The sequence below is a fragment of the Salvelinus fontinalis genome, chromosome 13, assembly GCF_029448725.1.
Source record: "Salvelinus fontinalis isolate EN_2023a chromosome 13, ASM2944872v1, whole genome shotgun sequence".
Taxonomy (NCBI): domain Eukaryota; kingdom Metazoa; phylum Chordata; class Actinopteri; order Salmoniformes; family Salmonidae; genus Salvelinus; species Salvelinus fontinalis.
This window is the reverse complement of record NC_074677.1, coordinates 29,220,385-29,239,297: the sequence shown is the minus strand read 5'-3', so window position 1 is coordinate 29,239,297 and position 18,913 is coordinate 29,220,385. Positions and strand designations below refer to the sequence as shown.

At 41.6% G+C, this 18,913-nt stretch overlaps 1 protein-coding gene across 1 annotated transcript in view; it reads left to right on the top strand.

Annotated features, from left to right (window-relative positions):
• bckdk (branched chain ketoacid dehydrogenase kinase) overlaps positions 1–18,913 on the top strand; it is a 47,449-nt gene that overhangs the window by 7,766 nt on the left and 20,770 nt on the right. Inside the window, exons 4-7 of the mRNA XM_055942312.1 lie at positions 1,544–1,591; positions 3,622–3,741; positions 3,862–3,960; positions 6,063–6,136. Of these exons, the coding sequence (XP_055798287.1) occupies positions 1,544–1,591; positions 3,622–3,741; positions 3,862–3,960; positions 6,063–6,136 (341 nt within the window). The remainder of the gene's footprint in view (positions 1–1,543; positions 1,592–3,621; positions 3,742–3,861; positions 3,961–6,062; positions 6,137–18,913) is intronic.

The window sequence follows — 18,913 nt, the reverse complement described above, 5'->3', positions numbered from 1 at the left end:
CATTCACAGGTACACCTCCAATTGACTCAAATGATGTTAATTAGACTATCAGAAGCTTCTAAAGCCATTACCTTTTCTGGAATTTTCCAAGCTGTGTATAGGACAGTCAACTTAGTACATGTAAACTTCTGTCCCACTGGAATTGTGATACAGTAAAATAATCTGTCTCTAAACAATTGTTGTAAAAATGACTTGTGTCATGCACAATGTAGATATCCAAACCGACTTGCCAAAACTATAGTTTGTTAATAAGACATTTGTGGAGTGGTAAAAAACGAGTATTAATGACTCCAACCTAAGTGTATGCAAACTGTGTGTGTATATATAACTCCCGGTAAATCACAAACTCTTTATTATGTAACAAACAATGGCCCCTCACTCTATGCCTGTGGAATTGTAATCAATTCAATTAAGTCATTAGTCTATCAGCATACAAAATTCTGGCTTGAGAACTAAAAGTTATTCTATAGAGCTAGAGTTGATGGGCCATCTGTGACATTGGAGGTTTTCCTTTGTTCTCTAGCTGCCATGTGCAGTGTTAAGCTTTTTCTACTCCTCCCTCTGTCCTCTCCTCCCTTCCCATGGCCTATTTACCTCATCTAAGCGTATTTAAAATGGATGAACTTTTACCTAGATTTTTCTCCCACAGCACCGAGGTGCTTTTGTGTAATGAAATGGTGCCTGGAATGTGTTGTAAAGAAGCATGTATTGTCTCAGAATATTCTCCTTCCATTTAATAAATAAGAATAGCAAACATTTGTGTGGGGAATTTCATATTAGTAGTTTCGACACCCTTACCAACAACTCATAACCAGTGATTCACAAATGACTGTACATCATTATTTTTAATACATATTTTTTTTTAAAGATGTGGTAATATTATCCATTCACTCAAACAACTTGTCAGACTCCAGCCACCCTAGTCATAGACTGTTCTCTGTTACTGCACGGCAAGTGGTACCGAGGCTTCTAAATAGCTTCTACCCCCAAGCCATAACTACTGAACATCTAGTCAAATGGCTACCCAGACTATTTGCAGTGCCCCCCCTTCACCCACTCTTTTCACTACTGCTACTTTCTGTTGTCATCTATGCATAGTATGTACATGTAGATAGAGTTAAAGTGACTACCTCAAATAACCGATGCCCCCGCACATTGACTCTGTATCGGTACCTCCCTGTATATAGTCTCACTATTGTTATTTCACTGCTGCTCTTTAATTACTTGTTAATTTTTTATCCCTTATTCTTATCTGTATTTTTTTTAAACTGTATTGTTGATTAGGGGCTCGTAACTAAGCATTTTATTGTAAGGTCTACACCTGTTGTATTTGGCGCATGTGACTAATACAATTTGATTGGAACTAGTCAGGATTTAAGCAGTTGTGCATTTGAGACCATATTGGAAGACTAGGCTATATCCTCTTAAACATCCTCTCTGTTCTTGGACTGTAGGCCAGGACACCATGGGATGTGTTGGGGCCCACTTATGGGAGGAGGGGAAATTCTAATCAACACCCCTTGTCTATTTCCCTCTCCTGCAGCATGAGCTCTACATTCGAGCCTACCACGTGTTGAGTGACTTCCCAGCAGTGAGTATTCACGAACAGCCACACAGAGAGGGGTTGGGTTGGCCAAGTTAAAGTGCTTGACCACCAGGGCTTCCATATTTCTGTCGCAGTTTCTGTGGAGCTGGAGAGGCTGTCAGACTGGCATGCATGCAACTCCTACCGGCTGATTAATGTATTTGTTTGTCTGAAAGTGTCATTGCTTGGCTGAAAAGTATAGTATTTTGAATGGATATTTTGATTCTATAACGGCAAGAATAGCAACAAATACAGCTGAGATAACAATGACCACTTAAGTTGAAGAAAACATGAGTCACTGTCATTTCCAAATTTGTTTCCCCTTTCCAAGAAAAGTAGTACATACAGAGGATATATATACAGAGGATGGCAAATTCTTGACTACAGTGTCTTCGGAAAGTGTACAGACCCCTAGACCTTCTCAATTTTGTTATGTTACAGCCTTTATTCTAAAAATTCCTCAGCAATCTACACAACCTACCCCATAATGAGAATGCCAAAACAGGTGTACAATTTTATTTTTTTGCAAATGTATAAAAATAAATAAAAAATAAGCCGTTTTTATTTACGTAAGTATTCAGACCCTTTCCTATGGGACTCGCAATTGAACACAGGTGCATCCTGTTTCCATTAATCATCCTGATGTTTCTACAAATTCAATTGAATTTGTAAATTCAATTGATTTGGAAAGGCACACACCTGTCTATATAAGGTCCCACGTTTGACAGTGCATGTCAGAGCAAAAACAAAGCCATGAGGTCGAAGGATTTGTCCGTAGAGCTCCGAGACAGGATTGTGTCTAGGCACAGATCAGGGGAAGGGTAGCAAAAAATGTCTGCAGGATTGAAGGTCCCCAAGAACACAGTGGTCTCCATCATTCTTAAATGGAAGAAGTTTGGAACCACCAAGACTCTTCCAAGAGCTGGCCACCCGGCCAAACTGAGCAATCGGGGGTGAAGGGCCTTGGTCAGGGAGGTGACAAAGAACCCGATGGTCACTCTGACAGAGCTCCAGAGTTCCTCTGTGGAGATGGGAGAACCTTCCAGAAGGACAACCATCTCTGCAGCACTCCAATCAGGCCTTTATGGTAGAGTGGCCAGATAGAAGCCACTCCTCAGTAAAAGTTTGCATAAAGGCACCTAAAGACTCTCAGACCTTGAGAAACAAGATTCTCTCGTCCGATGAAACCAAAATTGAACTCTTTGGCCTGAATGCCAAGGATCATGTGTGGAGGAAACCTGGCACCATCCTTACAGTGAAGCATGGTGGTGGCAGCATCATGCTCTGTGGATGTTTTTCAGACTAGTCAGGATCGAGGCAAAGATGAACAGAGCCTGCTCCAGAGTGCTCAGGTTCGCTTTCAAACAGGACAAAGACCCTAAGCACACAGACAAGACAACACAGGAGTTGCTTTGGGACAAGTCTCTGAATGTCCTTGAGTGGCCCAGCCAGAGCCCAGACTTGAACCCAATTGAACATCTTTCGAGAGACCTGAAAATAGCTGTGCAGCAATGCTCCCCATCCAACCTGACAGAGCTTGAGAGGATCTGCAGAGAAGAATGGGAGACACTCCCTAAATACAGATGTACCAAGCTTGTAGCCTCATACTCAAGAACTTGAGTCTAATCGTTGCCAAAGGTGCTTCAACAAAGTACTGAGTAAAGGGTCTGAATATTTGTAACTGTGATATTTCAGTTTTATTTTTCATATCTGCAAAAAAAAATAGACCTATTTTTGCTTTGTCATTATTGGGTATTGTGTGTGTTTATTTTTTTTCCCTCAAACAATTTTAGAATAAGGCTGTAACGTAACAAAGTGAAGGGGTCTGAATACTTTCCGAATGCACTGTATATTCAGTTATTTTTAATGGTTGTATGGGTGTGTATGTATATTAAGTTGATTCCAGCCCGTTCTGTAAGTGAATTTTACTCTAGTGGAGAAATTGTCCAATTTATCTGATAGGAATGGAATTCATCTCAACTCTGATTTTGATAATGGTCAGATTTGATCTGATTTCACTCTGCATCGTCTGTCAGATCAAGGACCAGGAGATGGAGGCTCGCTACAGAAAGCTGGTGCAGCAGCTCCTGGACGACCACAAGGACGTAGTAACTCTGCTGGCCGAAGGCTTCAGGGAGTGTCGGAGGCACATTCAGGTAATGGCCATATGTAGATATTCTAAGTTGGTTATTGGAACTGTGTGTTTTGTAATGTGACTGTAGGTTTTAAAGAATGGTGTATTCCTGGCCTTAAGAGTGTGTGTATTTATGTTCCAGGATGAGACCCTGGTCCGTAACTTCCTGGACACCACCCTCACCTCCCGCTTGGGGATCCGGATGTTGGCCACACACCACCTTGCCCTGCATGAAGAAAACGTATGTCTCGCATCCACCTTCTAGTCGTTAATTGCTAACAGATGAAAAACGGTTATTATTGAGGAAAGGAACATGTATGGTATTATTACAGCGGGGAGAACAAGTATTTGATACACTGCCGATTTTGCAGGTTTTCCTACTTACAAAGCATGTAGAGGTCTGTAATTTTTATCATAGGTACACTTCAACTGTGAGACGGAATCTAAAACAAAAATCCAGAAAATCACATTGTATGACTTAAGTAATTCATTTGCATTTTATTGCATGAAATAAGTATTTGATACATCAGAAAAGCAGAACTTAATATTTGGTACAGAAACCTTTGTTTGCAATTACAGAGATCATACGTTTCCTGTAGTTCTTGACCAGGTTTGCACACACTGCAGCAGGGATTTTGGCCCACTCCCCCATACAGACCTTCTCCAGATCCTTCAGGTTTCGGGGCTGTCGCTGGGCAATACGGACTTTCAGCTCCCTCCAAAGATTTTCTATTGGGTTCAGGTCTGGAGACTGGCTAGGCCACTCCAGGACCTTGAGATGCTTCTTACGGCGCCACTCCTTAGTTGCCCTGGCTGTGTGTTTCGGGTCGTTGTCATGCTGGAAGACCCAGCCACGACCCATCTTCAATGCTCTTACTGAGGGAAGGAGGTTGTTGGCCAAGATCTCGCGATACATGGCCCCATCCATCCTCCCCTCAATACGGTGCAGTCGTCCTGTCCCCTTTGCAGAAAAGCATCCCCAAAGAATGACGTTTCAACCTCCATGCTTCACGGTTGGGATGGTGTTCCTGGGGTTGTACTCATCCTTCTTCTTCCTCCAAACACGGCGAGTGGAGTTTAGACCAAAAAGCTCTATTTTTGTCTCATCAGACCACATGACCGTCTCTCATTCCTCCTCTGGATCATCCAGATGGTCATTGGCAAACTTCAGACGGGCCTGGATATGCGCTGGCTTGAGCAGGGCGACCTTGCGTGCGCTGCAGGATTTTAATCCATGACGGCGTAGTGTGTTACTAATGGTTTTTGAGACTGTGGTCCCAGCTCTCTTCAGGTCATTGACCAGGTCCTGCTGTGTAGTTCTGGGCTGATCCCTCACCTTCCTCATGATCATTGATGCCCCACGAGGTGAAATCTTGCATGGCGCCCCAGACCGAGGGTGATTGATCGTCATTTTGAACTTCTTCCATTTTCTAATAATTGCGCCAACAGTTGTTGCCTTCTCACCAAGCTGCTTGCCTATTGTCCTGTAGCCCATCCCAGCCTTGTGCAGGTCTACCATTTTATCCCACAGCTCTCTGGTCTTGGCCATTGTGGAGAGGTTGGAGTCTGTTTGATTGAGTGTGGACAGGTGTCTTTTATACAGGTAACGAGTTCAAACAGGTGCAGTTAATACAGGTAATGAGTGGAGAACAGGAAGGCTTCTTAAAGAAAAACTAACAGGTCTGTGAGAGGCGGAATTCTTACTGGTTGGTAGGTGATCAAATACTTATGTCATGCAATAAAATGCAAATGAATTACTTAAAAATCATACAATGTGATTTTCTGGATTATTGTTTTAGATTCTGTCTCTCACAGTTGAAGTGTACCTATGATAAAAATTACAGACCTCTACATGCTTTGTAAGTAGGAAAACCTGCAAAATCGGCAGTGCATCAAATACTTGTTCTCCCCACTGTATATGTATCTTCTTTTTAACCCTTTTTGGGGGGGTAGGCACAACAGGCGGTGGTCAGGATGATGAAGCATATTTGCCAGGTCTGGAGACTCCCTGACTCAGGGTAGCAGTGTGTTAGTTAGCTGCCTAGTACCAGATACTCCTGCCAAGATTTATGCTTTTGTTACACAACAACACTTAGGCCTAAATCTCTCACGCTATTTGTTGTAATCCACTCCTTTCACAGCTCAGACATGTTTTCTTTCTGAAACATTGGTCAAATGACTGTTTACTGTTTTGTGAGATTACTTGTCCTATTATGCTAATACATTCTGGCTATTGAACAACATTGCGCATTGACCTGAAATTTGGCAAACCATCCTCTGTTTAGCATGTCAGTAATAAAGCTTGTGCATCTCCTCTTGTATACCTTTCATCTTTCTTTGCAGCCTGATTTTGTGGGCATCATCTGCAGGCGACTTTCCCCCAAAAAGATCATTGAGAAATGGGTTGATTTTGCAAGGTGAGTGGTGTGTTTCGTTACCTTATTATATTGTTGGTTTAGAATAATCTCACTACTTCTGGATTAGAACATGCAGTTGGCATACACTTAGGTTGGAGTCATTAACTCGTTTTTCAACCACTCTACAAATGTCTTGTTAACAAACTATAGTTTTGGCAAGTCGGTTAGGACATCGACTTTGTGCATGGCACAAGTAATTTTTCCAACAATTGTTTACAGATAGATTATTTCACTGTATCACAATTCCAGTGGGTCAGAAGTTTACATGCACGAAGTTGACTGTGCCTTTAAACAGCTTGGAAAATTCCAGGAAATTATGTCATAGGCTAATTGACATCATTTGAGTCAATTGGAGGTGCACCTGTGGATGTATTTCAAGGCCTACCTTCAAACTCAGTGCCTCTTTGTTTGACATCATGGGAAAAAAACAAAATCAGCCAAGACCTCCGGAAAAAAATTGTAGACCTCCACAAGTCTGGTTCATCCTTGGGTGCAACTTCCAAATGCCTGAAGGTACCATGTTCATCTGTACAAACAATAGTACGCAAGTATAAACACCATGGGACCAAGCAGCCGTCATACCGCTTAGGAAGGAGACGCATTCTGTCTCCTAGAGATGAACGTACTTTGGTGTGAAAAGCGAAAATCAATCCCAGAACAGCAGCAAAGGACCTTTGTGAAGACGCTGGAGGAAACAGGTACAAAAGTATCTATATCCACAGTACACGAGTCCTATATTGACATAACCTGAAAGGCCGCTCAGCAAGGAAGAAGCCACTGTTCCAAAACCACCATAAAAAATCTAGACTACAGTTTGCAACTGCACATGGGGACAAAGATCGTATTTTGGTCTGATGAAACAAAAATTAGAACTGTTTGGCCATAATGACCATCGTTATGTTTGGAGGAAAAAGGGGGAGGCTTGCCAGCCGAAGAACACCATCCCAACCGTGAAGCACAGGGGTGGCAGCATCATGTTGTGGGGGTAATTTGCTGCAGGAGGGACTGGTGCACTTCACAAAATAGATGGCATCATGAGGCAGGAAAATGATGTGGATATATTGAAGCAACATATCAAGACATCAGTCAGGAAGCTAAAGCTTGGTGGCAATGGGTCTTCCAAATGGACAATGACCCCAAGCATACTTCCAAAGTTGTGGCTAAATGGCTTAAGGACAACACAGTCAAGATATTGGAGTGGCCATCACAAAGCCCTGACCTCAATCCTATAGAAAATGTGGGCAGAACTGAAAAAGTGTATGCGAGCAAGGCCTACAAACTTGACTCAGTTACACCAGCTCTGTCAGTAGGAATGGGCCAAAATTCACCCAACTTATTGTGGGAAGCTTGTGGAAGGCTACCCAAAACGTTGGACCCAAATTAAACAATTTAAAGGCAATGCTACCAAATACTAATTGAGTGTATGTAAACTTCTGACCCACTGGGAATGTGATGAAGAAATAAAAGCTGAAATAAATAATCCTCTATTATTCTGACATTTCACATTCTTAAAATAAAGTGGTGATCCTAAGTAACGTAAGACAGGGAATTATTTTTCTGATTACATGTCAGGAGTTGTGAAACCTGAGTTTAAATGTATTTGGTTAACCTGTTTGGGCTGCAAGCCCGACGTCGGTACAAATATGACAACAGCTGCAGGGCGCGAAATTCAAAATCTATTTTTTTTAAATATAAATAAATAATACTTTCACACATTAACAAGTCCAATACAGCATTTGAAAGATAAACATCTTGTCAATCCAGCCAACATGTCCGATTTTTTAAAATGTTTTACAGAGAAAACACCACATATATTTGTTAGCTCACCACCAAATAAAAAAGTGGACAGACACGTATGATTATGATGTATGAATTATGATTCAAGTAGCATGCACAAGCCAACCTAAATAACCTAGAACCAACCTAAAGAACCTAGAAAAAACTACCTCAGATGAGTCCTATAACATGTTACACAATAAATCTATGTTTTGTTCATAAAATGTGCATATTTTAGCTATAAATCAGTTTTACATTACTGCTCCCATCATTGCTACAGCATAGCTACAGTCTGAAATCACACGGGAGTAGCCAGAGAAAATACAGACACCAACGTCAACTACTAATTACACCTCATAAAACATTTCAGAAAAACATATGGTGGATAGCTAATGAAAGACAGATATCGTGTGAATAGAGCCAATATTTCCCGATTTTTGAAGTGTTTTACAGCAAACACAATATCGTTATATTAGCTTACAACATTAGCTAGCATACGGCAGCATTGATTCTAGTCAAGCGCTAGCATAGCACAGTTCGACAGATATATGAAAAAGCATCCCAAATTGGGTCCTTATCATTGTTGATATTCCATCAGAATGTTGTAACGGGGTCCATTGTCCAGTACAGTCTTTAGTTGGGTTCCAGAACGAAATATTTCCCTCTTTGGTTAGCAAGCACAATGGCCGTGCGGCGCTAATCTGTCTTTCTTCAAAAAATTCTTCCGTCGCATCACATCTAAAGTCCAGAATAAATTGCAATAATATAATTAAAGTATATTGAAAAAACATACTTTAGGATGATTTTGTGACATGTATCAAATAATATCGTAGACAGAGGTCATATTCACCTTTAACGAGCGTATTCCAGGAGCCGAGTCCAGGTTCTGCCTTGCGCCCGGAAAAAAAATTAAACTGCGCAGGTCTCACAAGAAGATGTGGTGTTCAGCCCCTGAAAGAGATATTCGACTCCTTTCTTCTCTCACTTCCGCATTACACCCAGATGAAGGCGTGTGACGTGTTTCTACGGTCCTAAGTGACATGACCTTGTATAGACAAGGTCTTAAAGAGAGACATAGCATTTTGGAAATCTCAATTCTGGATAGGAAATGGGCTGTAAAAATAGTTCTGTTCAACTTAGAGAAATAATTCAAACGTTTTTAGAAAGTATAGACTGTTTTCTATCCAATAATAGTAAATATATGCATATTGGAAGATCAAAAATGTCTTAAGAGGCCGTTTGAAAATGTGCGCATATTTTCTAGTTTTTTCAATATTCACCCTGCAGCCATAATTAAGGTGTATGTGAACTTCCGACTTCAACTGTATATGGGCCTTTTGTTCCACCTTGTCTGTTAACAACTGCATTACAGCAGGTTTTGATTACATTTGACTAGGAGACTATATATCGGTTGCTAAAATACATCGACTTCTAACAAACATCCCATTGCCTACAATTTATTTAGCAATTCAGTTCCACTTGAGAGGAGTTTATGCTAAAATAAACAACTGGAGAAGGGGCAAGGACAAAAGCAAAATGAGATGGGCAGCCCGGCAGACAATCCTGTCTCGCGATCCCTCAAGACAATTTGATTTGCATTGCAATTGTTTTGAAATAAAAAAAAATACCCCATTTACAGTACCCATAGATATCAATACTAGCATCATAAAAAATGTTTATTTTGCCTTATGAAAGACATGGTAGCAGTTCATTTGAAAAGATAAAAGGTTGTCATCAAATGTCATAGTAAGGTGCAGAGCGTTCGATTTGCTTGCTGGGGGACAGGGAGACCCCAGCTCTACTAAATGTAATAACATTTTGGTTGTAATATGAGCACCTCTTGAAGAGCAAATCAGAACTTCTGATGTGTTATTACCTACCCTTACCACTTGGGGGTGGCCTGTCAGGAAGTCCATGATCCAGTTGCAGAGGGAGGTGTTTAGTACCAGGGTCCTTAGCTTCGTGATGAGCTTTGAGGGCACTATGGTGTTGAACGCTCAATGAATAGCATTCTCACATAGGTGTTCCTTTTGTCCAGGCCGGAAAGGGCAGTGTGGAGTGGAATTGAGATTGTATCATCTGTTGGGGCGGTATGCAAATTGGAGTGGGTCTAGGGTTTCTGGGATGATGTTGTGAGCCATGACCAGCCTTTCAAAGCGCTTTATGGCTACAGATGTGAGTGCTACGGGTCGGTAGTCATTTAGGCAGGTTACCTTAGTCCCTGTGCCCAAGAATACTATGACGGTCTGCTTGAAACATGTTGGTATTACAGACTCACAGGGAGAGGTTGAAAAATATCAGTGAAGATGTGCTCGGAGTACACGTCCTGGTAATCCGTCTGGCCCTGCGGCTTTGTGAATGTTGACCTCAACGTGATCAAGACAAAGGAGATGATTGTGAACTACAGGAAAATGAGGACCGAGCACGCCCCCATTCTCATCGATGGGGCTGTAGTGGAGCAGGTTGAGAGCTTCAAGTTCCTTGGCGGTCACATCACTAACATGGTCCAAGCAACCAGGACCGTCATGAAGAGGGCTCAAACCTTTTCCCCCTCAGGAGACTGAAAAGATTTGGCATGGTTTCTCAGATCCTCAAAAGGTTTTACAGCTGCACCATCGAGAGCATCCTGACTGGTTGCATCACTGTCTGGTATGGCAACTGCTCGGCCTCTGACCGCAAGGCACACCAGCCACCCAAGTCATAGATTGTTCTTTCTGCTACCACACGGCAAGCGGTACCGGAGTGCCATGTCTAGGCCCAAGAGGCTCCTAAATAGCTTCTACCCCCAAGCCATAAGACTTCTGAACAGTTAATAAAATGGCTACCCAGACTATTTGCACTGCCTCCCCCCTCTTTACGCTACTGCTATTCTCTGTTATTATCTATGCATAGTCACTTTAATAACTCTACCTACAGTCGTGGCCAAAAGTTGAGTGACACAAATATTCATTTTCACAAAGTCTGCCTCAGTTTGTATGATGGCAATTTGCATATACTTCAGAATGTTTTGAAGAGTGATCAGATGAATTGCAAAGTCCCTCTTTGCCATCAAATTAAATGAATCCCCAAATAACATTTCCACTGCATTTCATCCCTGCCAGAAAAGGACCAGCTGACATGTTAGTGATTCTCTCGTTAACACAGGAGTGAGTTGTTGAGCACAAGGCTGGAGATCACTCTGTCATGCTGATTTGAGTTTGAATAACAGACAGGAACCTTCAAAAGGAGGTTGGTGCTTGGAATCATTGTTCTTCCTCTGTCAACCTTGGTTACCTGCACGGAAACACATGCCGTCATCATAGCTTTGCACAAAAAGGGCTTCGCAGGCAAGGATATTGCTGCCAGTAAGATTGCACCTAAATCAACCATTTATCAGATCATCAAGAACTTCAAGGAGAGCGGTTCAATTGTTGTGAAGAAGGCTTCAGGGCGCCCAAGAAAGTCCAGCAAGCGCCAGGACCGTCCCCTAAAGTTGATTCAGCTGCGGGATCGGGGCACCACCAGTGCAGAGCTTGCTCAGGAATAGCAGCAGGCAGGTGTGAGTGCATCTGCACGCACAGTGAGGCGAAGACTTTTGGAGGATGGCCTGGTGTCAAGAAGGGCAGCAAAGAAGCCACTTCTCTCCAGGAAAAACATCAGGGACAGACTGATATTCTGCAAAAGGTACAGGGATTGGCCTGCTGAGGACTGGGGTAAAGTCATTTTCTCTGAATCCCCTTTCTGATTGTTTGGGGCATCCGGAAAAAAGCTTGTCCGGAGAATACAAGGTGAGCGCTACCATCAGTCCTGTGTCATGCCAACAGTAACGCATCCTGAGACCATCATTTGTGGGGTTTCTTCTCAGCCAAGGGAGTGGGCTCACTCACAATTTTGCCTAAGAACACAGCCATGAATAAAAAGTGGTACCAACACATCCTCTGAGCAACTTCTCTCAACCATCTAGGAACAGTTTGGTGACGAAAAATGCCTTTTCCAGCATGATGGAGCACCTTGCCATAAGGCAAAAGTGATAACTAAGTGTCTTGGAACAAAACATTGATATTTTGGGTCCAAGGCCAGGAAACTCCCCAGACCTTAATTTCATTGAGAATTTGTGGTCAATACTGAAGAGGCTGGTGGACAAACAAAAACCCACAAATTCTAAGCTTTGATTATGCAAGAATGGGCTGCCATCAGTCAGGATGTGACCCAGAAGTTAATTGACAGCATGCCAGGGCGGATTGCAGAGGTCTTGAAAAAGAAGGGTCAACACTGGAAATATTGACTCTTTGCATCAACTTCATGCAATTGTCAATAAAAGCCTTTGACACTTATGAAATGCTTGTAATTATACTTCAGTATTCCATAGTAACATCTGACAATATCTAAAGACACGAAGCAGCAAATGTCATTCTCAAAACTTTTAGCCACGACTGTACATGCACATTGACTCTGTACCGGTACCCCCTGTATATAGCCCTGCTGTTATTTACTGCTGCTTTTTAATAGTGTAATTTTCTTATCTTTTTTTTTTAGGTATTTTCTTAACTGCATTGTTTTAAGGGCTTATAAGTAAGCATTTTACTGTAAGGTCTGTTGTATTCGGTGCATGTGACAAATAAAATGTGATTCCTTGCAAAACAATTGTGCAAGTTTGGCTCTATCATAGTTATTTTTCTAAGATGTTGGGGTTATAAGCTGATGTATAGAATGGTTTTAAGATGGTCATACCATGGATCATTTAGCTATTTGATATAGAATTTTAGGACCCCTTTTAGGTGTTTTTTGTCCATTTTAAAATGTCAAATTGATCAGAAATAGTGTAGACATTGTTAATGTTGTAAATGACTATTGTAGCTGGAAACGGCTTTTTTTTTTTTAACAGTATTTTTATTCGAATTTCACAATTTTCACCCATATTGAGATACAAAAACAGAGACAAAGCAAAAAAAACACAAAAAAAACAGCACTCGCCTACGCATACCTGCACATACGCACACTATTTCTCTCCCCGCTTCTCTCACCCCATCCCCATCATTGCGTCTCTCAATACATACATTTTAAACAAACTTACAAACAGAAATTAAACAAAAAAGCTCAGTTTAAACTAAGTTAGGTTCCCCACATGGAACATACAGTGTATTTCTGAATACATAGATCACCACCATTCTAAGAGAATCCTTGCAGCATAATAGCTGATACCTCAGGTTCTAGGTAATTTAGATAGGGTTCCCATACTTTGTAGAACTGATCTGTTTTAAAATGCAATGTACATGTCAGATATTCCAGAGGCACCCATTCAAAAAGTATCTAATGCCAATCTTTAATAGAAGGAACCTTATCACTAATCCATTGTAAAAGGATGTTTTTCCTTGCTGCAAAGGTAAGGATGTTGTAAAACCTCTTACTCACAGAAGTAACATGCCTACTAGGGAGACCCAACAGTAAAGAAACTGGGTCCAATTCTAGATCAACCCCTAGGATCTTTTCAATTTCTTGCAGAACACCAGACCAGTATCTTTGTATTTTGGTACATGACCATAAACAATGTGTTAGGGTGCCTGTATCAGTTTTGCATTTAAGACACAGATGAGAAGAGGAAGATGGGCTAAAGGCATGTCTGTGATTTGGGGATATATGCAATCTGTGTATTATTCTTAATTGGATTGCTCTAGTACGATTACATATATATATATATTGTTTTTGCATATCTCCAAATGTCCTCCCACGTCTCTTCGTCAATAGTAACAGACAATTCTTTCTCCCACACTTGTTTCACCCTCTGTGTGTCGACAGCAGGAAAGGACCTTAAAGCATCAAAACAGACTTACAGACATTTTCCTTTGTGGGGAAAAAAGCATTCTCTCAATGACAGACGTATCAGGGTTACCAATAAAGGTGGTGTTTTTCACAATATAATGTCTTACTTGTAGGAAGCGGAAAAAGTCCTGCTTTGGGAGTCGATATTTCTCCACCATCTGCTCAAATGACAATAGAATCTTATCAGCAAATAAGTCATTAAGTCTGCGTATGCCCTTATTAAGCCAAAGGTTAAAGCCAGCATCCAGCAATCCTGGACCAAAATCTGGGTTGTTAAGAATTGGGGTAAGAACAGAGGTTAGTTTGGACCTTCCCAGGAAGCGCTGAACTGACCTCCAGTGTTAAGTGTAATAGGATTATTGCAGTGATCTTCTACAGACTTAACTTCTGAAAAATAAAAGATCCTGTAAGGTTTTTTTTTGAAAGAGAAGTCTCAATGTCTAGCCAAATAGAGTCATCGTTTGTGATCCAATTAGAAATATAACAGGTGGGCACACCACTGATAGAACCTGATATTGGGGAGATCCAAGCCCCCCATAGAACTTGGCAGCTGCAATATTGCCATCTTAAGCCTTGGCTTGCGTTTACTCCATATAAAGGAACTTAGCCATCCATTTACATCCTTTATTACCTTATTGGAGAGTAATACTGGGATCATTTGGATTGGGTAAAGTAGTCTAGGTAAAATTTTCATTTTCAAGAGGGATATTCTACCCAACCAAGAAATCGGGAGAGTTCCAGCGCTCCAGATCCTGTCTTAGTGTATCAAACAAGGGAACAAAATTGGCTTTGTACATTTGCTGGAATTTAGGAGTTACAAATATACCCAGATACGTAAAGCCTGAGGGAGACCATTTAAAAGGGAAGGGGGGAGAAGTATTAGGTACAGAGTGAAGGTTACCAAGTGGCATAGCCTCTGATTTAGTTAAGTTAATCTTGTAGCCTGAGAATTCGCTGAATAATTCAATAATATTAAGAGATGTAGTTGAGGTCTCGGGATTAGAGATGAATATCAGGACATCAGCATACAAGCTTATTTTATGGTGAACATCACCAATGAGCAGCCCCTGTATAGCAGGCGTTACCCTGATGGCCTCGGCCAGTGGTTCCATAACGAGTGCAAATAGGAGGGGGGACAAAGGACAGCCCTGTCTGGTACCTCTGTATATAGAGAAGCTATTTGACCTTAGCCCATTAGTAGAGCAGCCTGAGGATCATCATCATAAAACTTTCACCCATTTTATAAAGTTGTCCCCTAGACCAAATTTATTTAGAGCAAAGAATAGGTAAGACCACTCCACACGATCAAATGCTTTCTCAGCATCTAGGGAGAGCACAAGACCATCCCTAGCACTTTGTTGGTAGGCTTGAATTACATTAAGAAGCCGCCTGACATTGTTGCACGACTTACGGCCCTTAACCTCTACCGAGCACCTACCCCGGGTCCGGGAGCACCCCCCACCCCCCCACACTGATTAGCATCGCTAGCATAGCGTCACAATTAAATAGTAGCATCTAAATATCATTAAATCACAAGTCCAAGACACCTAATGAAAGATACAGATCCTGTGAATAAAGCCACCATTTCAGATTTTTATAATGTTTTACAGGGAAGACACTATGTAAATCTATTAGCTAAACACGTTAGCAAAAGACAATTTTTTACAGTTTTTTCCTGCGTCAGTAGCTATCACTAATTCGACTAAATAAAAATATATATAGCCACTAACCAAGAAACAACTTCATAAGATGACAGTCTGATAACATATATGGTATAGCATAGTTTTTTTTTGAAAAATGTGCATTTTTCAGGTATAAATCACAGTTCTACATTGCAGCTGCAATCTGAAATAGTGCCGACGCAGCCAGAACAATTACAGAGACCAACGTCATATAACTAATTACTTGTCTTAAAACATTTCAGAAAAAATACACAGCGTACAGATATTGAAAGCCCAACATCTGGTGAATCCAAACTATTTCAGATTTATTAAATGTTTTATAGCGGAAACAAAATGTAGCGCTAAATTAGCATAGCCACGCCAGCCAGAACCAGCTGGGCGCCCCCGACCAGTTCACATGCACGACAGATATATGAAATAACATCGTAAATTGGGTCTTACTATTGCTGATCTTTCATCAGAATGTTGATCAAGGTGTCCTTAGTCCTGATGAGTCGTTCAATCCATTCATAATGGCAACTTTCCCTCTTCATTTAGCATAGGTACTGGTCGACTGGCCAAAGTAAAAAAAAGTCAGAACGGAACACGGCAAAACTCCCGAAAAAATTCAAATAATCTGATTAAACTATATTGAAAAAACATACATTAAGATGATATGGTCACATGTATCAAACAAACTTCGAGACGGAGATAGTTTTCATCCGTAACGGCAGCATAACAGTAGACAATCGCACCTCTAAAACGCGCGATTCAGAGAACCGGAAGTTGTCGGTCACGCTAAAGAAATAGGTCTTATTTCACGTCAGTACAAGATAAACAAAAAATTTCTCCTCTGACGTCCTCTTGACACCCAGAGGAAGACGAATGAAGTGTGTTTCGGGTCATAGGTGGCGTGACCATATATAGGCAGAGCGTTGAAGCGAGCATACACATCTTGCATTCTTCTTCTTGGTCAGGGAAAGTGCTGTCAAATGACTTCTGTTTCACGCAGAGACAAAATTGAAACGGTTTTAGAAACTATAGATTTTTCTATCCAATGGTATTAATTATATGCATATAGTAAGAGCAATAATTGAATAAGAGGCAGTTTAATCTGTAGAGGAAATTATGCTAATGCGAAAACAGCACCCCCTGTATTCTCAAGAAGTTAATGAAGCCAGTTTGGTCTCCTTTCACAATTAGTGGCAGTGAGTCCTCTAATCTTGTGGCTAGAATTTTAGAAAGTAATTTTCTATCCACATTCAGAAGGGAAATTGGTCTGTACGAGGAACAAGACTCTGGACATTTTCCATTTTTGAGAATAAGTGATATGTTGGTTTCCCTCAGCATTTGAGAGAGCTGGTCATTTGAAAATGAGTGGTTAAACATATCATGCAATGGCTCAAGGATCAGGCCATGGAACTCTTTATAGAACTCACTACAAAACCCGTCTGGTCCAGGGGCCTTACCGTTTTGCAGATTCTTAATTGCGAACATTATCTCTTCCTCGGTAATGGGGGCATTAAGGAGAGACCTCTGAGCTCCCTACTATCTCCGAAGAACAATCTTAGAAAAGAAATTCTCCATTAATTTGGGTGCGTCATTTGGCAGTTCTGAGGCATAAAGATTTGCATAAAATTTCTTAAATGAGTCATTTATCAATTTATTTTCATATAAATGATTGCCATCAGAATCAGTAATAGTAGCAATTGGGCCTCCCGGGTGGCGATGTGGTCTAGGGCACTGCATCGCAGTGCTAGCTGCGCCACCAGAGTCTCTGGGTTCGCGCCCAGGCTCTGTCGCAGCCGGCCGAGACCGGGAGGTCCGTGGGGCGACGCACAATTGTCCTAGTGTCGTCCGGGTTAGGGAGGGTTTGGCCGGTAGGGATATCCTTGTCTCATCGTGCTCCAGCGACTCCTGTGGCGGGCCGGGCGCAGTGCGCGCTAACCAAGGGGGCCAGGTGCACGGTGTTTCCTCCGACACATTGGTGCGGCTGGCTTCCGGGTTGGAGGCGCGCTGTTTTAAGAAGCAGTGCGGCTTGGTTGGGTTGTGCTTCGGAGGACGTGTGGCTTTCGACCTTCGTCTCTCCCGAGCCCGTACGGGAGTTGTAGCGATGAGACAAGATAGTAATTACTAGCGATTGGATACCACGAAAATTGGGGAGAAAAGGGCTAACAGTTATTTAAAAAAAAAAAAAAAAAGTAGTAGTAGCAATTGACTGAGTCAGCTCTCTTTTTAGCTAGGTACGCCAAGTACTTTCCTGGCTTATCGCAATGTTCATATAGCTTTTGCCTGACAAATCCCATTTTCTTTTCAGCGTCCTGTGTTAGAAGAGTCCAACGTTGATCTAAGAACTGATATTTCCTTTAGTAGGGCAGGAGTGGGAGTTTTAATATAGTCCTTCTCTTTAGTTCCTAAATCACCCTCTAACCTTTTTTGCTTTTCAAGCTTTTTCCGCCTCTTAGTGGCTGTGTATGACAATCAGCCCCTGGCGTACGCTTTACAGGTTTCCCAAAGGAGCGAGGGATTCTGTTGATTGAGAGTTAACAGAGAAAAATGCTTTAAACTCTGTAATAAAATATGTGAATGTATGGTCTTTAAGGATGGTTGTATTCAACCTCTAATGTCTTGACAGATTGAATGCCCCGTTGAGTTTTATGTCCAGGATCCACTCCGCATGATCAGATATGACTATGCTTCCTATCCTAGCGGATAAAACGGACTGCAAAGACGTCCTGGGCACAAAAAAGTAATCTATTCTAGTCTGACATCCATGAGGTGCAGAGAAAAAAGTGAACTCTCTGTTGGAGGGGTGAAAAGTTCTCCAAACATCAGCATACCCCAGATCGTCACAAATAGCTTTAATGCAACCGCTGTGTTAGATTTTTAAAATTAACGTTACTACAACATACAGCGTGCGTTAAAGCGATACCGCACCGAAATTAATGGCGGAATAGTATTTTTACATTTTCCAACAGAACAACGAATTAACATCATAAATACTTCTTACTTTTTGATGAGCTCCCATCAGAATCTTGGGCAAGTTGTCCTTTGTCCAGAGGAATCGTTGCTCGGTTGTAGATTGTCGCCTTCAACTTTGGAATTAGCAGTAAACATTAGCCATGTGGTGAAGACGTGTCCAACTCACTATAACGCAGCACTAAGAAATATCCGAAAATCGCAATATACTGAAACTGATATAACCCGGTTTAAAATAACAACATTATGATGTCTTTAACACCTATCGAATAAAATCAGAGCGGGATATATCTAAGGCCTATAATGGGAGCTTTCCAGAACGCAATCCTGAGGTCTGTCTTGCGTCATGGCGAATGATGAAAAGACTGGACCCCACGTTCCCAGACCCTTTTATATGGCCTCAGATCTGCCTAGCAACTCCATTCCAATTCTCACTATTTGCTGACATCTAGGGGAAGGCGTATGCAGTGCTTCTCGACCAATAGAAGACATGCAAATTAAGAAACTGACCTCAGAACAGCCTGCCTGATTTCAGATTTCTCACTTCCTCACAGCAAAATTG